General features: G+C 41.2%; 1 protein-coding gene across 3 annotated transcripts in view; it reads right to left on the bottom strand.

Moving 5' to 3' along the window:
* Positions 1 to 7,646: 7,646 nt before the first annotated feature.
* ITPR1 (inositol 1,4,5-trisphosphate receptor type 1) overlaps positions 7,647 to 24,051 on the bottom strand; it is a 321,821-nt gene continuing 305,416 nt past the window's right edge. For all 3 annotated transcript variants that reach the window (XM_045530791.1, XM_045530793.1, XM_045530792.1), the window contains 2 exons: positions 18,172 to 18,333; positions 7,647 to 8,980 (listed from right to left, as the gene is read on the bottom strand). In XM_045530791.1, coding sequence (XP_045386747.1) covers positions 8,894 to 8,980; positions 18,172 to 18,333 — 249 coding nt within the window. In that variant the 3' untranslated portion in view covers positions 7,647 to 8,893. The remainder of the gene's footprint in view (positions 8,981 to 18,171; positions 18,334 to 24,051) is intronic.

Below are 24,051 nucleotides of genomic sequence, written 5' to 3' on the forward strand. Positions count from 1 at the left end.
TATTTGCAAAATATATATTTGATAAAGAACTGATAACCAGAATATAAGAAATGAAACTTTCAAAATTTAATAACAAGAAAAGAAATTTAAAAGTAGGCAAAAAAATGCATACAGACACTTCACCAAAAAAGAGATATTGATGGCATATTATTTAAATTTGCTAATCTCATACTGGTGTGCATTACTTTTTTTTTTTTATCAACAAGGATTATCTAGTTGGGAAATTATGGTCCACTTTTCTTTCTGCCTCATTGGATCTTTCTTTCTTTTAAAGTGCTAATCCTCACAAATAAAAGTTTTGGGAAAAATCTCTAATGGGATGTATGCATACATGGCGTGTGTGTGTGTGTGTGTGTGTGTGTGTGTGTGTGTGTGTTTAAAAAAGCAGACATCTTTTTGTAGTTGTTTCTGGTTGTCCAAGATCCAAGAGTATCAATAGTGAATGTAAAAGCAAGCACCAGGCTCTTAGGCAATCATTTATACTTTTATCAGTTTATACGATCATGTTAATGAACTGACTTGTTCAGCCTGTTTGGACCCTGAGAAAAATGTGGCTTTCCTAATTGTATTCAAATCAGTCAGAATTTGAAGACAAATATGTTGTTTGTCTTTCTTGTCTTAAACCTAACCTGCCTAGATTTTGCTGGGGCAAATGTGGTGAGCAGAAGAGTGGCCCCCTTAAATATGTCCCTGTCCTAATACCTGAACCCTATGATCATGTCACTTTACACAGCAAAAGGGACTTGGCAGATGGGATTAAATTCAGGATTTTGAGATGGGGAGATTGCCTAGATTATCCAGGTGGGACCAGTGTAATCACAAGGGTCCTAACAAGTGAGAGAGGGAGGCAGGGGCATCAGAGTGATGCAGCACGTGAAAGACTCAACTGGCCATTTTGGGCTTTGAAGATGGGAACAGGCCACAAGCCAAGGATTGCAGGCAGCCTCGGGCAGCTGGGAAAGGCAAGAAAATGGATTCTCTCTCCTCTAGGCCCTCTGGAGAGAATGTGCACAACCAGAACTGTAAGATAATAAATTTGTAGTGTTCTAAGCCTCCCAGTTTTTGGTAATTTGTTATAGCAACAATAGGACACTAGTGCAAAATACCTACAGGGTGTATATGATTTGCAAGTTCTAAAACACAACTATTATTTTTTTAAAGTGGGAACACCCATTTTTTTTTTTTTTTTTTAATTCTCACTGCTAGCCCTGGTAGGGCTCCTCAGTGAGCAGATTTTCGGTACTTACCCTCTCCTACCAGCTCTGAAATACCCAGTTCAAAAAGTGTGCATGTTGAATGTGCTAAAAAGGATAAAGGGTAAACCCAAACTTTAATAGTCCTTCCCAGCATGTGGGCTACCTGCACCACAGTCCCCATGGCATGTATGCGTCACAATTTTTTTTTTTACCATTTGCCAACTGATGGACATTTGGTTTGTTTCCAGTTTCGAGTGATGGTAATAAAGCTGTTTATAATTTGCATATAGGTTTTTGTATAGACATTTTCATTTCTCTTGGATAAATACTTGGTAGTGAGATTTCTGGATAATATAGTAAATGTGTGTGTGTGTGTGTGTGTGTGTGTGTTTAAACTGCCAAATTATTTTCCAAAGTGGTTGTACCATTTCCCTATCAGCAATTATGAGAGTTCCAGTTTATGGAATAGTATGAAATGAGGACTGAAAGACTTCCACTCCACCCCGAAGTCCCTTTCCCATTATTAAATTTCTAGGATTAGCAGAAATTCTAATATTTGCTAAATCTGGTTGGGAGAAGGTAACTCAGGTATTTACATATGATTCATATATAAATGAACCATAATTCTTTATGTTACCCAAAATGGCCATGATTTCCTTATGCTACCTAAAATGTGCTCTGTCTCTTCAGGTGTAATCTGGGAACTGCCATAATCCTTCACGGATTGTTGAGGGATGGCCTTTTAGCATTGCTACACAAGAGCGTTGGGTGGACACAGGGGTATGGCAGTCTGTGTGGTTCTGAATTTACACAGTGACGGAGGCCGTGCTAAATCACAGACCTGGCTTTGAATCCCAGGTCTGATGTTCTGGTTTGGCCAAATCCCTTTAACTTTCTAGAGTGATTGCTTGTTCTGTAAGACAGGGGTGTATCAGGAAAAAAAAAATGCTATTTTAAAAGCCAGTCCTGCTCTCTGAGTTGGAAACTAAGACTGGCAGAATTATAATCTTTGTTAGGCCAAGGTAAAGGACTAATCTAGATGGGAATGGTTGGGATCTGAGGGCTAAAATTGCTCTGCATAGTAAAAAAAAAAAAATAAGAATTTTTGGTTTTTACTTGTGGCTGGAGGGAAGGTTGTTTTTAATTTTGCTTTTGTTTGTTTGGGCAAGGGTGGTGACAGAGAGCAGGCCCCTGTAGGCCAGCAGGCTGAGCAGAGAAGTTGCTCCCTCAATGTCGGAGAAGGATGGGGGAGGGAGCTTTGATGACTGATCTCAACCTTGAATTGTTTCCTATTCCTTGTTGTCACTTCCTCCAGTAAAGATCTGCTCTCTAGAACACCAGATATTAATGGTGCTTTGGGGACAGAAGGGAGAATGGGCTGTGTCCACACTAGAGGTGAAGTAGAATAAGACATAGGAGATGGTGAGAAGGAACAGACAATTGGGTTGGAATCAGGATTTGGGATTAAAAAGTGCCAAGGGATCATTAGGAAGGTGTAAGTCCCCTACTTAGGATCCTGGGAATTATTAAGGAGGGTTCTGCCCCTCCTATAGTTATATGAGATGTGGTGTAGAATTTGTGTTTGAATGTTAAATGAAAGATAGTATAATTTAGGGCTGGGTGGTAGTTCACGCCTATAATCCTAGCACTCTGGGAGGCTGAGGTGGGAGGATCACTTGAGGTCAGGAGTTAGAGACCAGCCTGAGCAAGAGCAAGACCCCGTCTCTACTAAAAAATAGAAAAAAAATTAGCCAGGCAACTAAAAAAAAAAAAAAAATAGAAAAAATTATCTGGGCATAGTGCCACACACCAGTAGTTGGGAAGCTGAGGCAGAAGGATCACTGGAGCCCAGGAGTTTGAGGTTGCTGTGAGTGAGCTAGGCTGATGTCATGGCACTCCAGCCTGGGCAACAGAGCAAGACTGTCTTAAAAAAAAAAAAAATAGCACAATTTTGGACCATTCAGATGTCAGGGATAATATCTACTTAATAGGGTTGGGATGTTCAAATGAGAATGTAGGTGAAAGTACTTCATAAACTAAGAAAATGTATTACCATCCCTAAAATAAAACATCTCTCCATGAAGATTTTTAAACAAAGGACTCACATTTGAACTCAACACCGATCATGAGAATAGTTATCTGGAAGTCAGGAGCTGTATGATGTTTCTCTCTTTATGAATTATTCAGTTCAAACTGATAGTTAAAACATAATGTGGATGTTAGAGATAAATTTTTTTTAAATGATTGGATGTGACCCAACATGTCATGCAGATTTAGGATCCCATGGTAAAAACATCGGACCCATTTAGTAGGAACAGAAAGAAGCTTTTGGTCATGCAGTAGTTAGCTGAGATTGTCGATAGATATGGAAAAAAAATGATTATGTTGCAAAGGCATGGGAAATAACATGTACCAGGGATATGCGAGACACATTTATATATTGTCTGTCTTAATGCTCATTACTGCCCAAGGAAGTAAGTGATAGCATCTCTACTCTTCAGAAGTGGGAAATCGAACATTAAAAAATGATTAAATTCCCTGCTCAAAGTTATGACATTTAAGTGGGAGCACTGGCATTAAAACTCTTATCAACTTCAAGGTCCACGTTCTTTTCATTCCACCATGTTGCCATGTGGGCTCTGACATATATTGATACTTAGCACCCAAGCTTTGTGTGGCTGAGGTCTCCTTGTCCCAGTTTCATACCAAATTTTAGTTGTTTTTCTTCCAGAGAACTTTACAGAAAGCCTTTGGTAAGACTTCAGGAGCTGCTATAGGTGACAAGTATGTGACTTATGCTCAAGAGTGAACAGGTGGAATTCCTGGGTTGTCTAAAGTTCCATTTGCATGGGACCAACCATCCTTGCTGAGGTAATTACAAAAACGCTGGCCAACTCTTTCCATTCGTGGTTCTTGCATACAGTATGTACTTCTTATGTTGTGGGACTCTTTTTGTTGTTGTTCAGAATTCACCTTAGGGGTTTTCTGAAACTCTGCATTCTTATTCTACAGTGGTTTTGAGCTTTCTTTTTTCTTTCCAGGCTGGGTGGATGATGCAGTTTCACTTCTAGGTGTTAGGATTCTCTTTCACACTGGTTTGTCATGACCTTAAAATATTTTGAGTTTCTCCTTTGGTAATTTCTTTTTTAAATGTTGTGAAAAAAGTAAGCTAGAGATCTGTTTTACCAAATGAATTTAAAACACCAGCAGCTCGGAGAGTCCAGAGGCATTTGCCTGAGGTGGCCAAACATAAAAACCTACTACCAGTGGTCTACGTTTTTATCTTCTTCAGTTTGGTAGGTGTTGGGGTCCAGGTTTGAAGGCTTGCTACACTTCTGAATTGGCATGTAGGTTCCAAGAGTTGCCCAATGTGGCATCTGACAGCAAAGATGGAAAGATGTTTGTTGTGATAACCCTAATTGTCTCAGCTATAATTGCCATCATGCTCCCTCCCGTCAGATAATTGATGAGGCCTAATAGTCATTTTGAGCTGCAACCACCCACAAAAACCACACACGGCGTTTTACTCAAAACTTGACTTTAACCACTACTTTGTGATGCAAAACTAGTGGAATTTTGGGTACTTTCTGTAAAATCGAAATCTGTATGGGGGTTTTCCAACATTCTAGTTGATTGTTAACAAATCGTCAGCATAAGGAACAGGAGCAAAGCCGAGTTTGCGCACAAACGCCGACTTGTGCGGTGGGCGAGGATGCCAGCACGCACCTGAGCGTGTTCCCTGGGAGGAGGCCACCCGGCCTGGGGGGAGAGTGGATTTTCCTTTGGAAAAGCACAGTTAAATAAGAGGTATTTGTGTGAGATTTGCAGTCGTAAAAGATAAAGATTTTAGGAGTTCACTTGCTGCTTATCTTTGCCACAAAGTTTTCGGTCGTGACAAAGTATTCACAGTCAATACTTTCTAATTTGTAGATCCTCTCATGAAAGGGATTTGAAAAGAAAAGCAGTTTGTGTTGCCTTTTCAATTTGTATTTTTTGACATGTAGGACAAAATAAAACTATGCATAAGAGCTTTCTGTAAGGGGGAAACTGTTACAGGAAACCGATTACAGGTAAGACACTACGTATCCCTGTTCCGGAAGGGAGAGCGGGTAGGGAGAGCTCTCTGTATTTTGCTTACTCTGGAGCCGAGTCCTTGGGCAAGTTTCTTTACTTCTTTAGGGCTCAATTTCTTATCTTTAAAATAATTTTTACTCCTGCTGCATGATTTGGTAGATGTAACATATTGTTTTAAAACTTCAATAGGAGTCCTCTTCTGTATAGATGACTTTTATTGTCATGTAAGTTGTCTTCTAACAAGCACATATTTGCCTTTAAAAATCTGTAATGGACATTATTTTAGCAAAAACCAACTACTGTAAGTGTGCAGTTATGCTCCTAATATTTTGGAAGAATAAATTTCCCTCTGTGCCACCCAGAAGTCAGACTAACAGTCTTATGATTAGCCTTAAAATAACTATCAGACGCTTTCAGGCTCTTTCTCATTAATGCTTTATCCAAACCATCTACAGTAGGACGATACAGAAGTCTACCATTGAGGTTTTTCATGGGTTTAATTCCTTAGTTTACCATAAAGATCTTGATAATTTCCCCCAGCACATAAGTAAAGCTTTGTTTAGTTTGCTACTGCAAAGACTGAGCTGCTGATTAGCTTCCACAAATAAAGTGTGTTTACTTTATAATTTATGTTAGGAAATTTTAAACTGAGTCAAAGAGCAGCTTTTACAGGAGTAAAACTAAGCAATCCATTTTCAGCAAGTACAACCAAATAAAAAAAAAAATTGGCTGAACGAAGAACAATGAATAAGGAACATGAATGTGGAAGCAAACCAAGTAAACTGCATCAAATTTTTAAAGAATGAAATAAAAAGTTGTATTTTGTATGTGTGTGTGAAGGGGAATAGAGATTTTTGCAGTCCTAAAAAATTGTACAGGATGGAATATCATTTAGAGCTTTAGGAACAAGGCAAAGAGTGGAAGCATCCTTTTAGGGGGAAACAAAGATTTATAGCTACATAATTTTAGGGACAGAAGTAGAAAAGGGTAAGACCCCATAAATGTTAGAGAGGTGGAACGGAATTTCTCACGCTCCTTAACAAATGGTTTTGTTACGGAAATTTGCAAAAGCTTGAAACTTGAATTGGTGCTGTAGCAAGCTTTTAAAATTAATTAAACAAAGCCAAAATGCTTGCACGTTAGCACTACACTATCGGACTCGATAGCCTGATAACATAAATTCTTCATCTGGGTAACTCTGAAGGTGACTTGGACCTTGAGCCTTTAAATAGAGGTGTTGAAAAAGCACTGTATGAAGAAAGCAGGCACGATCACAATGACACATCAAAGGCCACGGGAGTTTTAACTTCCAATTGTATGTTTCATTTGTACTAGCTTTAGTGTTCACACCCAACTCCAAGGCTAGGACCTACTGCATGCAGGGTGGGGTGGCATTCCAATTTCATTTATTTTTCTGCTGAAGCTGGCAAATTGAATGAAGATTTATATCTTAAGTGACAGGATTCAAATGAAACATGACAAACCTGTAAAAGCTGCAACTTGGCATGTCCATGCAGAACTTTCCAGTGAACTAGATGGGACCCGGGAGACAACCCACACACACTGCCACGTCCTGTTGGGCAGCGTTGAGAGATCAAAGAGAAAACCCAAGGGAAGAGCAAGTCCTTGCTGGCTGATGTACATGCTGTGGGGGTTTGGCATAGATTGCCATTTTGGTTATAGACAAAAGTATTAAGTATCTATCTTGGGCTTTCCTTATTAAGCAAAAAATTGGTGGTGCTACGCTGTACTGACTAGAAAAATTTGATTTTTTTTAAGTTATCAAATTTATAAAGTAGCAGCATTGGTTACGAAACTCACCATTGAACTGGAATTTAGTCCTGACCCAGTTCCCAACATTGGGTGGTAATTATTCTTATTTACCAAAGCATAGAGAAAATCAGCATCAAAAAGAGCAACCAGTGTGAGCACTGCTTTGAAGAGGGAACGGGTTTTACAACATATGGACAGAAGAGGTAGCTCTGTTAAAAAAAAAAAAAAAATTTTTTTTTTGGACTGTCTGCTGAAGGACCCTGACCACTGGGTATGAACTAAAATAAACTTCAACTATTAGTGATGCTTCCGCATCGCAGACAGCAAGTTTAAGATCCCCCAGTGAACACAGAGGAGAAAGGAGACAGGACAGCCTGGCTGGCAGTCACTAATCCAGAACAATGAATGAACATTAACTATTCTCCAGTATCTGTTCTAGTGGTTCTCCTCAGGTTTACCGTAATAGGTGTTCTTAAATAATTGGATATTTTTTAAATCTGGTAACCAAACCAGTTATACTTTAAATGGGTCCCAAAGAAAGTATATAATTGGAACAGCTGTTAAGTCACAAAAGCCAAATGAAAGCCACCAGTCGCCGTGTATTATTCTGCATCATTTATTAAATATTTTTATATATGCATTTACAAACTTTACTCATTTCAGAATTCTGCTTTCAGTACATTTTAAAACTTCTTTGCAGAGAAGATTCTCTTGTAAAATGAGATCCATGTACAAAACTAGGCAACAGATATAAAAGTTTCCTTTCGTACTTTTCATCCATCGAGAAATCATGTGACAAAGAAATAAAACCAAAACGTGGCTCTTTCAGAAGAGTAACATGTCAGTGTTCAACTATGACTTCTAATGGGATAATCTTTATATGGATGTATATAGTTTTAATACTTCTTAGCTACTGTAGCATGTTGGTTCAGATGAAGAACAAAATAAACTATTGTTTGGACTAGATAATCTAGAAACCCTCAATTATTCATTTCTTTACAACGTGACATCAATATTCACCCAGGAGATGACACTGATTGGCCAGCAATATGCGTTTATCCTGAACATTGCATAAAAAGTTCCCTTTAAAAAAATTCATTATCTTCTTCACAAGCTAAAGTATGAGCCTCTAATTTGGCCCTCTTACTTAAAGAAATATTTTAAATGATCAATTTAGAAGCTTAAAAGTATCTTTGAAACTAAAGTTGCTTTTCTTAAAATGAATGCTGATTTAACAGTTCATAGACTTGGAGCATCATCACTGAGACGTTGGCACTAATGCCACTAGCAACGAGAAACAGCATCACCATAGGATAATTATATGGTACAAAACGCCCAGGGGCCTGAAACTCACTAGTAATATAATTTTGGCAGCAGCATCGTTTGATATTTAACCATTTATTACATAGTATTAACACACCAGCTTCAAAGATATGCACTCCCTTTAGAACACTCGGGAGTTACAAATTTATTGTGATTGCATAATTTGTATTGCACAGTTTTATAAAAAACATAAATACTGGCTATTCTAGTTTTAAATACAAAATACATGTCATATACTTTTAAATCTATAATATGGTTCAAGTGCAAATCAGGTGCTTTCTTTAGTCCTTCCAAAAAAGGTATTTTTAATATTTTTGGCACAAATGAAATGTCATCATGCCAACAATTCTAATTACAATACATATATCCAAACCTTTAGAGTAGCAATCATATACATACAGTATAAAACTGAGTATTTACAAATGTACTAAGCATAAATGTAACCTTAGTGGGTGAATCAGAACTAATTAGCCATACCCACACTAATAATAATTATAAAAGGTATACAATTCCTTTATTTCATTTGCTTAGGCTGGTTGCTGTGGGTTGACATTCATGTGAGGAGGATGTCCTAGAAGACCAATTCTTTGTTTCTGCTTCCTTTGTTCTGTCATCTGGAAAGTTAAAAAGTTTCATCATTAGACCCAGATACTTCCTGTACTTCAAATCATATACTGAACCATAGATTTACCTCTGTGGTTATGGTTTATACTGAAACCCACTTTCTACAAATAGTGTGCCGTCACTCTGTCAAACACACAGCACTTCAAAAAGGGCATCTTCCTAGGCAGAATGGGGAATTCTTGACATAGTCATGCAATAAACATTCAGAAGTATTGCTACTTGTTTCATAAGGAAACAAACAAACAAACAAAAACCAGTAAAGGCACAGGATTCTTGGTAGTTTCCCAAACCCATTTCCAAATGATGTGAAGACTCCTTGGAAAATGGTGGCTTTGCACGATAGTAACAACACACCACACTATGAAGAAAAGCAGTGTGTTTAGAATCCTAGGTTTGATAGGGATTGTGTCCACACTCTTTAGTGGGTCCTGGTTTCTCTGACTCGAGTAGTTGTTTAGAGAGGAAACGAGAAATGTCCTCACATTTCCCTGACATCCAGAATGACTAAATACTATGAATGATGCTCTGGCCATCAGTGGTGTCTACTCCCTGCCACCAAGAGACACTGAGGCTTGCTTAAGCTCAGGAGAAACCATTTCCTGAGACTACTTTAGATGAAAAAGCGCCTTCAACCCCAAACAAGAGGTTGGTTCTATTTATTTGGCTGCTGAAGTAATTATGTTCTCGTGTTGGTGGGTCTCTAGATCTGTTCTGGGTATTTTAGGATATATTTAATTCTCTCTCTGCATTAAGATTTTTCTTGGCTGGGCGAGGTGGCTCATGCCTGTAATCCTAGCACTCTGGGAGGCCAAGGCTGGAAGATATTCGAGGTCAGGAGTTCGAGACCAGCCTGAACAAGAGCCCTGTCTGTACCAAAAGGAGAAAAAATTAGCTGGGTGTGGTGGCAGCACCTGTACTCCCAGCTGCTTAGGAGGCTGAGGCAGGAGGATCCCTTGAGCCCAGGAGTTTGAGGTTGCTGTGAGCTAGGATGATGTCACTACACTCTACCTGGGGTGACAGAGTGAGACTTTGTCTTAAAAAAAGAACAAGAAAAAAATTTTTTTTTCTTAACCCCGTTAGTCCCAGCTTTGGATTTAAGGGTTGGTGGTTAAGTCAGTTCAGATAAAAAGGCTGTATGAAATATGTATTGGATAACATTGTCTACAGGTGGCTTACGGTCCTACTCCTAGATTTTCAGTTTCCTAAAATCAGAGAGGAATTAGGGTAGAGTAGTAAAAAGAATGTAGGCTTTGGAATCAGACTTATTTCCTTATGGTTTTGTCACTTAAATTCTCAAAGTCTGTTTCTTCATTCATCCAATCAGAATAATTCCTATCTCATAGGTAGAGAATTGAGAGGATGTACATAAATTTCCTAGTACAGTGTCACATAGTGGATGCTTTACGTTCTCAGTTTTCACTTGAACTAATTTTTGGTACAAAATAGCTCAAGAGAACATAAAACAAGGATAATTTACCCAGGTTCATTTTTTTCCTCTTTATTTTTATAGATTTGGGGGTGTACAAGTGCAGTTTTGTTACATGGATATACTCTGTAGTGGTGAAGTCTGGGAACCTAGGCTGAATTTTAAAGTGGTCATTTTTCTTTTTCAAAACTAGCGGTTATCCTTTCAAATCAAAATACTATTTTTAGGCTCCTGTGGCTTTCTCTGTTATAATTTAGATGAGAAGATTTATAAGGATTGAATATTTCCAAAAGCTAGCTTTTAATAAAACTTTTCTAGATAGAATTGAATTAGGATATTCCAGATAGCCTCTAAAGTTTCCTTGGGTGAGTGATAAATCTTTAAAGGAAGATTTAACACACTATACTATATTCACAGATTCAGCTGAGGAAGGAGAACCTAATATGACACATAAAATAAATCCACAATTAGATTAAAATACCAGTAATTCATTCATCTTACTACCTGATAGTTCCGATATTTAGTTCAGATTTTTTCTCTTGGCAGGTAACTTAACTAAATTTTGATACTCTCAAGCATTCAAATCGATTTAGAAATCTTGGTATGATCAACCCTATTGAAGGATATTTAAAGCTTACATTTAAAGCTGCTGAGATCTTTTGACTCAAAGTTGGCCATTAAAACATTTTTCTGTAATTTTATTTATTTTTATTTTTTCTAAAGACAGGGTCTCCCTCTGTTGCCCAGGCCGGAGTGCAGTGGGGCATGATCATAGCTCACTGCAACCTCAAACTCTAAAGTCTGAGGGTGCAATCCTCCTGCCTCAGCCTCCCGAATAGCTGGGACTACAGGCACACACCACTACGCCCGGCTAACTTTTTTTTTCACTTTTCTGTGGAGACGGGGTCTTGCTATATACCCAGGCTGGTCTCTAACTCCTGGCCTCAAGCAATCCTTGGCCTCTTAATGCTCTGGGATTAAGGGTGAAATACCTCACCTGGCCTTAATTGTATTTTAAATAACTACTTGTATTTGAGATGACCCTGTATGTATGCATATCTTCATCCCTGTTTGTTAACTCAGGTCTCCTTGACTTTTCAGTGTGTCAGTCTTTCTTTCAAAGTTGAAGCATCAAACTTTATAGCAAAGAAGTCTTCAACTTCAAGCACTGTCTTCCTTCTTGTTTCCACGGCTACCACCTGGTATGTCAGTGGTCCTATTCGAATCTCATATGTTTGTCTTTTTTTTTTTTTTTTTTGAGACAGAGTGTCGCTCTGTTGCCCAGGCTAGAGTGAGTGCCGTGGTGTCAGCCTAGCTCACAGCAACCTCAAACTCCTGGGCTTAAGCGATCCTACTGCCTCAGCCTCCCGGGTAGCTGGGACTACAGGCATGCACCACCATGCCCAGCTAATTTTTTCTATATATATATTTTAGTTGGCCAGATAATTTCTTTCTATTTTTAGTAGAGACGGGGTGTCGCTCTTGCTCAGGCTGGTCTCGAACTCCTGACCTCGAGCGATCCACCCGCCTCGGCCTCCCAGAGTGCTAGGATTACAGGCGTGAGCCACCGCGCCCGGCCTGTTTTTTTAAGATAGTGATCACATCACCCTCCTTCCCTCACAAAGCTTAAGGCTCCTCGCTGATGTAGGTTAGTGGCCAATTCTTTGCTCAGGAGGTCATGTTTCTAATAATTTCAAGTACCAACTATATAACTGTCTAATTTTATTTTCTGTTTCCCTCGAAGAATGGTTCTTAAACTTCAGCATGCACCAGAATCACCCAGAAGGAGCTCAGAAAGACAGTTTCTGATTCAGAAGGCCTGGGGCAGGGCCCGTGAATCTGCATTACCAATAAGTTCCCAGGTGATTAGATGTTGCTGGCTTGGGGACTACACTTTGAGAACCACTGCTCTAGAAGCGCTTTTCGCTGATAATCTCCAATATTCTTTTTCTCAAATGAGAGGCAGTCTGGGAGAAGATTCTCTGCAGCTGAGCACACAGTAGGCACACATTTGATTCTGTTTTGAATCAACCATGGCCTTTTAAACAGAACAGCTATCATTTATGGCAAAGTCACTGTCATTTAAATGACTGCTAAGAACTGGGCAATTGCTAAAGTTTTTGGACCTTTTGGCAGCAGTGATGTTATCATCCAATTACAATTATAAGGGAACTAAAAAAAAAAAAAACCACACACACACAAAACACAAAACCTCTAAGGACTAAATTTGACCTATAAGAAACCAAGGCCAACACTGCTTGACCACTTAGGTTTCCGCAGCCCATCAGTACATATTTCCATGTAATTTCTGGCTTTATTAGCTCAATTCTATCTGTCTACTTAACTCCTTCCCTACTTACATACACTCACATTTACACATACTATATATTTTATTATAAGGCATCACTACTATCTGTTACTATTACCTATATCAAAATAAATATAAATAATGACCAAAGTCTATCCTTAGCATATTCTCACATAGGTTCCAGCTAGCCTCTAAAGTTTCCTTAGGTGAGTGAAAAATCTTTAAAAGGCAGGTAACTATACTATAATCACAGATTCAGCTGAGGAAGGAGAACCGAATATGACACATGAATTCTTGCATTCTCTCTGGACATCTGAATCAAAATGGACTCTTGATAAAAATATCCATCAGATTCACATCTAAGGTAACTATATTCAACATTCTAATATTGAAACATCTATAGTGAGTACTGTAAGATGTCCCATTGATAGTACATTTTAAAATCCTCAAAATCCTCATGTAGCTGAGGAGGAACAGCTGAAACAATGTGCTGTTCTTCGTAGCTACACCAATGTAGAAATGAGCTTGAATTTCAGCATTCCTCCTTTTGACTCCAGTCTAAACAAGAAGCAAAGAATTATGTAGCTTTCCAAGTCAGGTGCAGCCAAACATCTGAAAGATCTTTCATGAAAGCACTAAGTGCAGAGTACAAATGAGCAAATTTTAATCTACCAGCATGGCCTCTAAATGATTAAAGGCTGGCGACAGCAAGGAAGGTTCACTGACGGCACACGAATGCTACATTCTGGTTTAAAACGGATCTTGATAGTCTTTGAAAAGCTGCATCCGTGTCACAGTGAGGTCGGTCACTCAGCTTCTAAACAGCCAGGGAACTCTAGTCATCAGAATTACTTTGTACAGTCCTATATAATCAGTCATGCTCGGAATGATGATTCTCAAATACCGAGAACTAAAACTGAGCATCTCTTGAATACAGTTACGCTGATTTAGTAGGATTCTTAGAGTTGCTCCCTGATGCTCTATTCCTTTCACCTGGCAAAATTTCTCAAGCTTTGAAACCAAGTTCCTGCGTCACCACCTCTGAGAAGGTTTCTGTGGTGATTAATCTTCTCCCTAAGATCAGATCGAATGAATTGCTCCTTTCTCTTCATTCCCAGGGCAATGTGTTCATACCTCTGTTGCACACTTACCATGCTTAACTATAATTTATCTGTTCCCTTGTCTCCCACTCTATAGGGTTAGCTCTTGAAGAAAGAGCGCGGGTTCTATTCACCTTTGTATCCCCAGCACCTAGTGCTGTACCTGGCAAACAGGTGTTTCGTAAATGTTGGTGGAAAGAAGGAACTGAATGAACCAGAACATACTGCCATTCCTTGAGCATGCCATGCGTCCTCACGCCGTTGCTCATGCCGATTCCTTTCCTGGGAAGCCCCCTCCCTGCATTTCCCGGCCAGCTCAGAAGTCACCTTCTTGTAAGACTGGAGAAATTAAACCCCTTCCTCACTCCAAAGCTCGCACAGGACCACCTCCCTCCCTCCCTCCCTCTGTGTGCTCCACAAATCCTTATTCATGCCTCAGGTCACTGAGCTCTTCATACCATATTAGATTGTTAGAAGTCTACTTCTTTGTCTTCCTTGCTAGATTGCGGGATCCTAGAGGGCAGATGTGTTAGTCCCAGCACAGTGTAAGGAACACACACACATTCAGTAAGGTTTGTTTCATATTGCATTTTCCAATTTGGGGCAGTTATTCTAATCTTTTGTTCTTTCTTCCTTCCTTCCTTAAGCAGTTAATGTTAACAAGAGAACCCTCTTGCATGAAAAAATGCCAAACACCGTAACATGCTAACATGATCTGAATTTTCAGGCACTTGTATTCCTGGCAACAACAAACCAGGGTCACTGTCCTAGAGGAAGCCAGTCACATTTCCAAAAAAGTTAACCCTTCTCAATATTTGCTCTTTTGCATTATGAAGAAAACATGCAAAAAAAAAATTTAAGTTCTTACATTAGTTCTCCTCCTTGGAATAAGAATGTAAGAGAATCACATTTAGTATTCAGAATCTCTTGGGAGGGGAAACTTCGAGAGGCATCATTAAGTAACACTTAGAACAGTAATTCTAACCATCCATTCTTGGCAAGAATAGAAAAAGTGACACCACTAACCATGATTTTGCTACTATCCTAACAGGAACTTTTTCTCCCCAAATTGGTAGTTTAAGAAAACAATAACCAAAGAGGTCAATAACAGTAAAGATTAAAACCAAAGTCATCCACATTTAAACTATCATTGCTCCATTAGGCTGGTTTTTGAGTCAAAAGATCTAAAAAATAAATCTAAGTAATGAAGCAATTTTTGTTTTCCAGCACTTCTACCAGTGAATGGTATTCTTTCATAGCTGTTTAAAACCAATATCTATCACAGAGTTTCTTGTTCATTAATCATTCATAGAGCTTTTATTTTTTAATTCAATTTTTTCCCCTCAGCAGGAATTCTCACAATTACCATTTAAGAGCCAGCAACTCTCTAACACATCTGTATGATTTTTAGTGCAGAACAGTTTAAGAAATCTTTAAGGTTGCTGTAACACCAAACTTAATAAAATTCATATCCATTCAACAAGTTGATTCTTAAACAAATGCATTAAAGGTTTGTTAGAAGTTATATAATCAAAAGAAAACACTGACTAGAGTTCTTTTGAAAGAAGCAAATCCTCCCCCCACCCCCGAAAAGCAGCTATGCTGAATTTTTCCTGTAATTTGGCACCTCAATCAATCCTATTAAAAGCACTTGAAAACGTCCTACTGGCTTCTCACGCTTCTTTTTTGCCTCTAATGTCTTGCAACAAAAATACAGTTCAATTTCAAATTCATTCACAGGGGAAGAGCTTTTTAAAGAGTGGTTCCAACCGCCAACTTTAAAACAAAAAACATATAAAGGGCTAGAATCAAACAGTTTAAATAATTCTGGTTCTGATGTCACTTAATGAACTTTAGTTCCTATGTAATCAAATTTTACATATTTTATTGAAGCCAAAACTTTGGCTTAACAGAAACAATTCTATCTTGGATTTTAAAAAATGCCTAGTCTCTACCATGCTCGGTTGTGTAAAAGGGCACTGAATGTATCTACTGTACCATTGAAGCGCATGATGAACTTCTGAAACTTTAAGATTTTTTTTTGGAAAACAAAAACAGAATTTAAACAATCAACCATGAAAGGCAAACAGTACAGTACAGTGACAAAACAAAGCAAATCAAAACAAAAACACACACAAAAACCCAGACCAAGGGATCCAGCACTCCTTCCCTGGCATTGTCACATAAAGTTTAAAAAATTTCCTAAAAGCCTTCTGTGCTCCTTGGTATCCTCACCAAGAAAGTGAGGGAACCGGGTGAGATGACATCTGAAGTCTTGGGTGTCTCCTACACACCTGTGATTCTTTCTGCTGATTCCTCAGTTCAGCTCACTCCTTTGACAAGGTTCACTGGTTTGCAAAGTGTGCATCGAAGCAGCACTCTCACAACAGCAGATTCTTAGCACTGCAAGGGCAGGGGGAGCCCACAGGGAAGGGCTCGCTTGGTTTCACCACCACAGAATACCCAGCAATAGTCTGTTTCAGACACATTTTAAGAAATTCTCTAGTAAATTAGAAACACCCAATTTCTCATATCAACAGAAACAACAGAAACAACAGAAACCAAAGAGCTTCCAAGTGTGATAATGAGAAATAGTAATGAATGAGCAAGGATGAATTTTGGTTGCATTGGCACGTGACAGCTAGAATGCCTAACTGTTGCAATTCTTGTACCACGGGCATGAAACAAAGATCATCTGTTTCTTTGAAAAATGGCACCAGATTTTATGGCGAGCTCAACAGTTCCTTTATGTAAGTCGGTATTAGATCAGTGTCTGTAAGATTCTTGGCACCTAATTTCAAACATCTCATTTAACTGAGATTCTTACAGCCACAGCTATCTCAAACAGGAGAAGAAGAGAAGTCAGGCTTGCTACATGCATTAAGAAGTTCCCCTCACATTTTGAGGGGGGGGTGGGGGGGTGGTACAGAAGCAGCTGTAGCCGACAATGTACTCATGAGTCAGTGTAGTCCTGGGGAACATTTGTCAACGTTTCACAGCAAGGATAAAAAGTTAATAAGCAAAGTAATCTAGTTAGATCTTCATTAGTTTTACTTATTTAGGTTATTACTCATCTTAGGTAGCTACCAAGCTCAGAGCTGTAGACAACCTTCATAAATAAGGACGCCTTTCCTCATTAGTCTTTTTTATTTGCATCTTAATACATGCAAAAGAAAAGAACTTGAGACCAAATGGTATCTTAGGGCACAGTTTAGAATAATTTAGTTGGAAAAGAAGTATAATTCAAAGTAGGATTATTAAACATGCTCTGTAAACCATCTCCAGGAAGAGTTTATTCTAGATGAGGTCTTCGCTAGTTACAGTGTATATAAGAGTGATAAATCACCTGTGGGTGTACCTCTCAACCTACCTCCAGGGCAGATGTGCCTGCTGCCTACCGCTGTGCAGCATTTATAATCTTGTCTATGGAGTTGATTAAAAAGCTTTCAGAAACTCTCATAAAATGCTGAACTGTTCCCCTATCTGTACATGATTATCTCAGTCAGCTACAGAAAAGCAGTCATAAAACCAAGCTCACAGTCTGCCTACCACCCCCGGCGCACATCCCTGACACACAGCTGCAGCCCGTCACTGAATAACCACCTGGTGACGGTGGTGTTCATTTTCAGGGGGTCACAGGAGTGGGGAGAGAGTGCCTAGGGCTTGGTATAAACCTGCCCCCCATTACTGAAGGGGGTAAAGCATTTATCTAACGGACAGGAAGCAGGATGGGGCATTTCTGCAGACTATTAAACTCTGAGAGACCAGGGACTGTGTATCGTTCAGTTCTAGCCCCAGCACCTGGCATCACGCCTGTGCCATGGTAGCCATTCCATAAGCATTTGATAAATGGATTCAACAAAAAGGGCGTTTCCATAACTATGGTTTACCCCAGGATGCTGAATTTAAATCCTGGGTGAACATTTGACAAATCTGGGGGCTAGGAAGCAAAACAAGAAAAAGCTTTTAATCTCCCACAAGTGACTAAGTAAAAAAGGGTATAGCTTTCTGTATCGTGGTTTTTTACGGCACTTCATTGAAGTCGTTTGCATTTGCCCATTTTTTGGTTTTGTTTTTCACATTAAAACCATGTCCTTAGCAGCACTGAAAGTAGCACGGTGGCTTTATCCTGTAGAAGGGCACTGAAGGGGGTGGGTGGGGAGGTGGGTGGAGCAGGTGAATCTGTCCTCTGCTGCCCGGCTCCCTTTTCCATCCAGGTCAAGTGCCTGACACCGTAACATAAGCACTACCGACTCCTCCCCCTCAGCACTGGTACGATGGCAGTGGAGTGTGTGGGTCTGTGTGGGTCTGTGTGTGTGTGTGTGTAGATGGGATCTCTTTCTTTACCTGATCCTTCAGTTCTGACAGCTGGCCAGAAAGGTTAGTGACAAGCTTCATGGTGGACTCCAGCTTCTCCTGCAGGTTCCTCAGCTCATTCTGTTCTCCCTCGGAGTCGCTGCTGACCAAGGACATGGCTCTCATCCTGGGGAACCAGTCAAGATTTCTTTCCTAGAATCCACATTAAAAAAATAAAAAGGAGTGGGAGTCACTTCTAGATGCAGAAACAAGAAAGGCAATTTTACTGTGCCATGTTTCCTAACCTCTGACTAGGTTATCTCTGTCTACTGCAGAACTAATGTCCTGTGTATTTTTTTAAACCATTCGGTAACTAACTTTTTAACTGAATATAATTCTTAGAAGAGGAAGTCACTTTAAAATATAGGGGAAAGTAGATTTCCAAAAAAGAGTCCTAATCTACGAATTTGAAGACTGCCACTGCCCCTCTTATCTTTGCATATTACATGATTGAAGAGTTTTGAAAAAAACTGTAAAATATGCATAACATAATATTTGCCATTTTCACCATTTTTAAGTGTTCACTCACTGGCATTAAGTACATTCACATTGTTGGGCAATCATTACCACCCCCATCTCCAGAACTTTTTTCATCTTTCTCTGAAATTCCATCCCCACAGAATCCACCATTCCATTTTCTGTCTCTATGAATTTGACTACTTTAGGGACCTCATGTTGTGCTGTGTATTTTAAAATGCATTATGCCAGGGAAACTATTTGCAAACACTCTGGAAGTGAATTTTAAGAGCCCAAGTATTCTGGCATGTAACAGACACATGTATGCACGTGTTTGCTTGGATAAGGGGATTATGAAGAAGCTAAAAACGAGGAATGGGCTTTTCAGTTTCCCCATTTGTCAGCTTATGGAAACCACTCCTCTCCTTGCACCTCCTTTTCCTTCCAGCGTGACGTGGGCGGTGGATGCTCTCAGTTGGGGTAAGAAAGGCCCGTTCGGCTTCCTCCCCGTCTATCTCATCCTTTTGATGTCTGCAGCTTATGCCTGTGAACGGTATGTCTCACTGCTGGTTCACAGGATGGGACTCCTCCTACCTCACTTCCTCCTGCCCATGGATGCCTTTCTCCTGGAGAGCGGCCGCATGCATGCACACCTCGTGCATACGTTCCGCACGGAGAGGGAGGAACACTCGTAAGACAAGCCTCGTCAGCACGAGACAAGGCGAAGAAAACTGACTCATTCCAGATCTATCTGGTGTCATTCCCACCTGGACCATCTTGATCTTCTCGGGATAAATTTAACAGACTTTCTAAAACAAATCATCCCCGCCCCGCCAACACCAGACATGTGTTGTTTTGTGTACACAAGAGGTCAGCACCATTTTCAGTGTATTTTCTGATAGTAAATATTTTTGGCTTTGTGGACCGTAGGTCTCTCAACTATTCTGCTATTATAGCCCCCAAACAGCCAAGGGAAATATATGAATGAATAGGTATGGTGTGTTCCCATACAACTCATATTAACAAATGCTGGCAGCAGGCTGGGTTTGCCCACCTCTGCTGTATACAATAGGAGGCATCAACATATCTAAAATAAAAAACAAAATTCCATGAGATATGTCTAAATATTACGAATCGAGTGAGATCATTAAACTGTGTCTTGACCTAAGGCAATCTAGCAATCTAGAAGCCAGGTAAGAACTAGCTGAAAAACATCACAAGGCAGGCACTCCACACTGGCACACGGCATCACGTCTGCTTTAGAGTGTTTGCTGGAAACTTGGGGGGGCGAGTGGTAGGTAGGAATTCACTAGGCTGTCGGCATCCTGACAGCGGGAACCACCTTGGCATAGTGACTAGGACACAGTAGACACTGGATAGATGCTCGTGGAAGGAGGGAATGACATTCCACTCTTATTCTGCATGGGCTCTGATAACAAACGCTTAAATAGCAAACCTGAGTTGCTTATGACGACCGCTGGAGGAGAAAAATGAGGGCCTCTACCTCCCTATGCCCTGAGATAAACACTTCATTTACTTGTGCCTTAATGTCAGCCCACATTCGCTTTCATGAATTCCCCACCACAGAGCAATGGGCAAAAGATCCCATTTCAAAATGACTAGCTTGAAAATCTGAAGCGTCTGCCCCACTGGAATCCATTTGCTACTGTGCAGCGCGGTGACCCATCCCTGATGGCACTCGGCGCTCCTGTGTCAATCCTTCAGACACAGCCGTATTTTCCCACCAAGGAAGCAGCCCATGCACTGCGTCAACTCTAACGGGGGAATAAACCTAATTTTCCAGAAGAGGGCACACAGGGCGGGCAGGCGATTACTCACTCCCACAAAGGCAAGCGGGCCCCTGCAAAGGGACGAGAGATGACGTGGGCTGGGCTGATGAAGCCACGAACCCAAAGCACAGCTGCAGAGAGAGCCCACAGCAGAAGGCCCTAGGTGTTCACGGCAACTGCTACACGCTTTTGCAGACTGACCCCAGAGGAGGAAACTGAGGAGGAAAGAAAAGCCCCATTTGAACTGTTAAACTCTGAGGAGCATATGGACATGCCATCAATTGGGATGGGATAGGGTGTAATGCCAGGAGGGAGTTCAGAGATCACTTATCCCACCACTGTATCTATAATGCAGGAAGCTGAGGCCCCGAAACAAGGAGAGTAACTTGTCCTTGGTGGGGAAGGAGGGGACAGTAGGGGAGGGCAGACAGATGAGGGGGTGGTGGCTAACTCCTATTTTTCAAAGAGAATCCTGAGAATTATCTAGTATTTACAAATTGTAAACTTCTGTAATTAAGTATATTTTGGGGGAAATATTTGATACTTGGATTCAAATAAAAAGGCTAAGCACTATTAGCTGTCTTGGAGCAAAGTATTTTTAAAAATATAACAAATTCAACAGATATTTCGGGAGCACTTACTTTACATGCCCAGACATGGTGCCTGCATCCACACCTCCCTACCGTGGAACCACCCTGACACCTACGTATGAGATGGAGCTCCTGCCATCAAAGTGTTTGCACTGTAGTTTAATCGACATCTAGATTTTTTTTTAATGGAATAAAGCAGGTTATGTTATGTCAAAGGAGCAGTAGAGAGAGTAGCATCAAAGAAAGAACCGAATAGTAGTGGCAGATTGGCCAGAATCCTCTTGCAAGGCCTGGGCCTGAGGAAGGTTAGCGCTTGGCCAGGCTAGGGCAGGCGCGAGGGCATCTGTACAGAGAGGACACCGCATGGGGAGGCCACCAGCGTGGCTGGAGCCGGGGATGGGGGCAGGCAGGGAGGAACAGCCCTGAGTGCTGAAGACTCGAGGGAAGCTGGGCGCGGTGGCTCACGCCTACAGTCCCAGCAACAGCGGCTCCAGAGGCAGAGGCAGTAGGATCGCCTTGTGCCCAGGAGTTCGAGGCTGCAGTGAGCTATGATTGCACCACTGTACTGGGTGACGGAGTGAGACCCTGTCTCTAAAAAAAAAAAAAAAAAAAAAATTAATAAAATGATTAATTTTTAAAACATGAAGACTAGAGGGAAAGAGAAGGAAGAGATCTGCCTGACCAGACCTGGGCAGAGTGTGAGAGGATGTGCCTGCTGCTTAAGCAGCTAGAACTCACCTGTAGCTAACTTATTACTGACATGCAAATTAATGCTAAACTGCCTAAAACGTTAGTGAAACCATCTAAAATCTGGCTTTCAAATCCTTCATATGTTCATTTGCTTAGCGAACCCTCTATAAAAATAGAAAACACAGATTTCCAAACAGCGTCCACATTAATGAGGCCTTCAAAAGACTTCAGAAAACCAAGGCAAGAGTCTGCACAAAGCTGAAAGTTTAAGGAACAGTTTGTCTCCCTTATTCTAATAACAAGTGACCGAGTAACTACAGATTACAATGAGAATTTTCCTGTGGCAGATTCCCACCTTCTTCCATGCCATGTGTGATTCCTGGCCCCCTAAGCAATGACTTCAGAAGGTCTTTGAACAAATAAATGCAACATGTATAGACTTCCTCCACTCGACAGCCATTTACTGGTCCTCTGGAATCGCGGTGTCTGGCAGGGCCCAAGTGCTGAGGGTTTGTGAGAAAGACAAAGTCCTTGCTCTCAGGGTCCTTCAGTCCAAGGACTGCGGCCACGGCTGGTGTCAGGATGCAGTTCTTTGCCGCTGTGGAGCTCCAGGGTAGCCCTCGCTCTAGGTCCTGAGTGCCTAGAGTGTGTGCGGGAGGAATGAATGGGGAAGGCCACCCCTGGCATTGTGCTCCGTGCCTCAGTGGTGGCAGAGAGACACTGACGCCCTGCGTCTCATGCTGCTACAGAGGAGAACTGTAATCTTGAGACCTGAAGGCCCTGCCCAAAGAGTACGTAAAGCCACAGACAGAAATAACGCATCTTTTTAGGATGTCCATTTTAGTCAATGGTCAATGATTGAAAATATTTTTATATTAAACTTAAAAAATGCCCTGGAGCAGAATATGAAATTCAGTGAAATGTTAAAGCTAAAACTCAACACTTCAAAGAAACTCATACTTGCTGCAAGCCACATGGGCCATGTACTCTGCTTTTATGGAGAAAGCTTCTCTCTCCATTTCACAGGAGGGTTTCAGTACAAAGACAAGAAAGGGACTTCCTGATCTAGAAATTTACCAATCGCCACCATACAGGGTCTCCCCCAGTGTCCCCTGAATATCTAACAATGAAAAGCTGGGCTAGGAGGGACCCCACTGAGATCCTAAACCACAGGAAACAAGCTCAACTGCAGAGAATTCAAATACCCTGGGTGGCAAGCACTGTTAGCTTTTCTGCACTCAGGCGGGTAGATCCCCAAATTTGAGATTCTAGGTGTTGCTAGTGTTTTAATTAAATAATCATGCTGGGCTGTGAAGTCAAATCTCAAATTACCAAGGAGCACCTAGCAGTTAAAGTCAACGAGCAATTCTAGCCAAACTGTTCTCTCAACTGCCAGTTGCTTTTGCACCCTGTGCAGTGTGGTAAGCTCCAGGGTGGCGTCAGGCTCCTCACCAGCGGGACCCCCCTCTGCAGAGAAAATGAAAATGTCTGGCCTATCCCAATTACTGAAATGGGAGCAGAGAGAGAACACCTGAATCCAATTACTTTCTCCAGCGAAGACTTTCATACAAAATGCTGAGCTTGCTCGAGTGCGGAGTTACCCCAGAGAGCGGGTCAGCCGCGGCTCTCCAGCCAGCCGGTCTGAGGCCTAGAAACATTTGCAGAATCTCCCCTGTGTCGTCTGTTCAAGACCAAAAACACGTCTCTGTCTTGGCTGCTAGCGCATTTTTGGGAAAGTCATCTTCAACTAAGACACTGTTCATATGTGAATACGGCTTGGGTGGGTGTCTGTGTTGTATGTGGTCGGGAGGGTAGGCTGGAAGAGGGCTACGGGGTCACTGAGCATCGGCCGGCCACATCTGCCACTCGGGGTCTGAGCTGTCCTCCTTGCTTCCTTCACTCTCCTTGCTGCTGGCATCTCACATACCAATGGCATTAGGCACCGTCTGCCCGGGGCCTCCTACAATCCAGCCAGGGCAGTTCCCGTCACAGCAAGTGCTGCCTCTGTCGGAGCAGACAAACTGACTGAAGCCACAGCCGGAAGCAGGCTGACCACAAGTGCTAAGGTTCTGGTTAGTTCTTTTCTAGGTAAAGTTGGAAAAGTCCCTGCAAAAGCAAACACTAAAGTTTTAGACACGGGGGTGGCACTGACCAGCCCTTGAAATGTTCTTGACTGGAAAGAGGGAGAGAGGGAGAGAGAGAGGGAGAGGGGAGGGGAGAGAGAGAGAGAGAGAGAGAGAGAGAGTGTGTGTGTGTGTGTGTGTGTGTGAGACACACACACACACACACACACACACGGAGGAGGAAGTTGGATTGTATGATGCAAATGCTAATCATTCTGAGAA

The sequence above is a fragment of the Lemur catta genome, chromosome 18, assembly GCF_020740605.2.
Source record: "Lemur catta isolate mLemCat1 chromosome 18, mLemCat1.pri, whole genome shotgun sequence".
NCBI lineage: Eukaryota > Metazoa > Chordata > Mammalia > Primates > Lemuridae > Lemur > Lemur catta.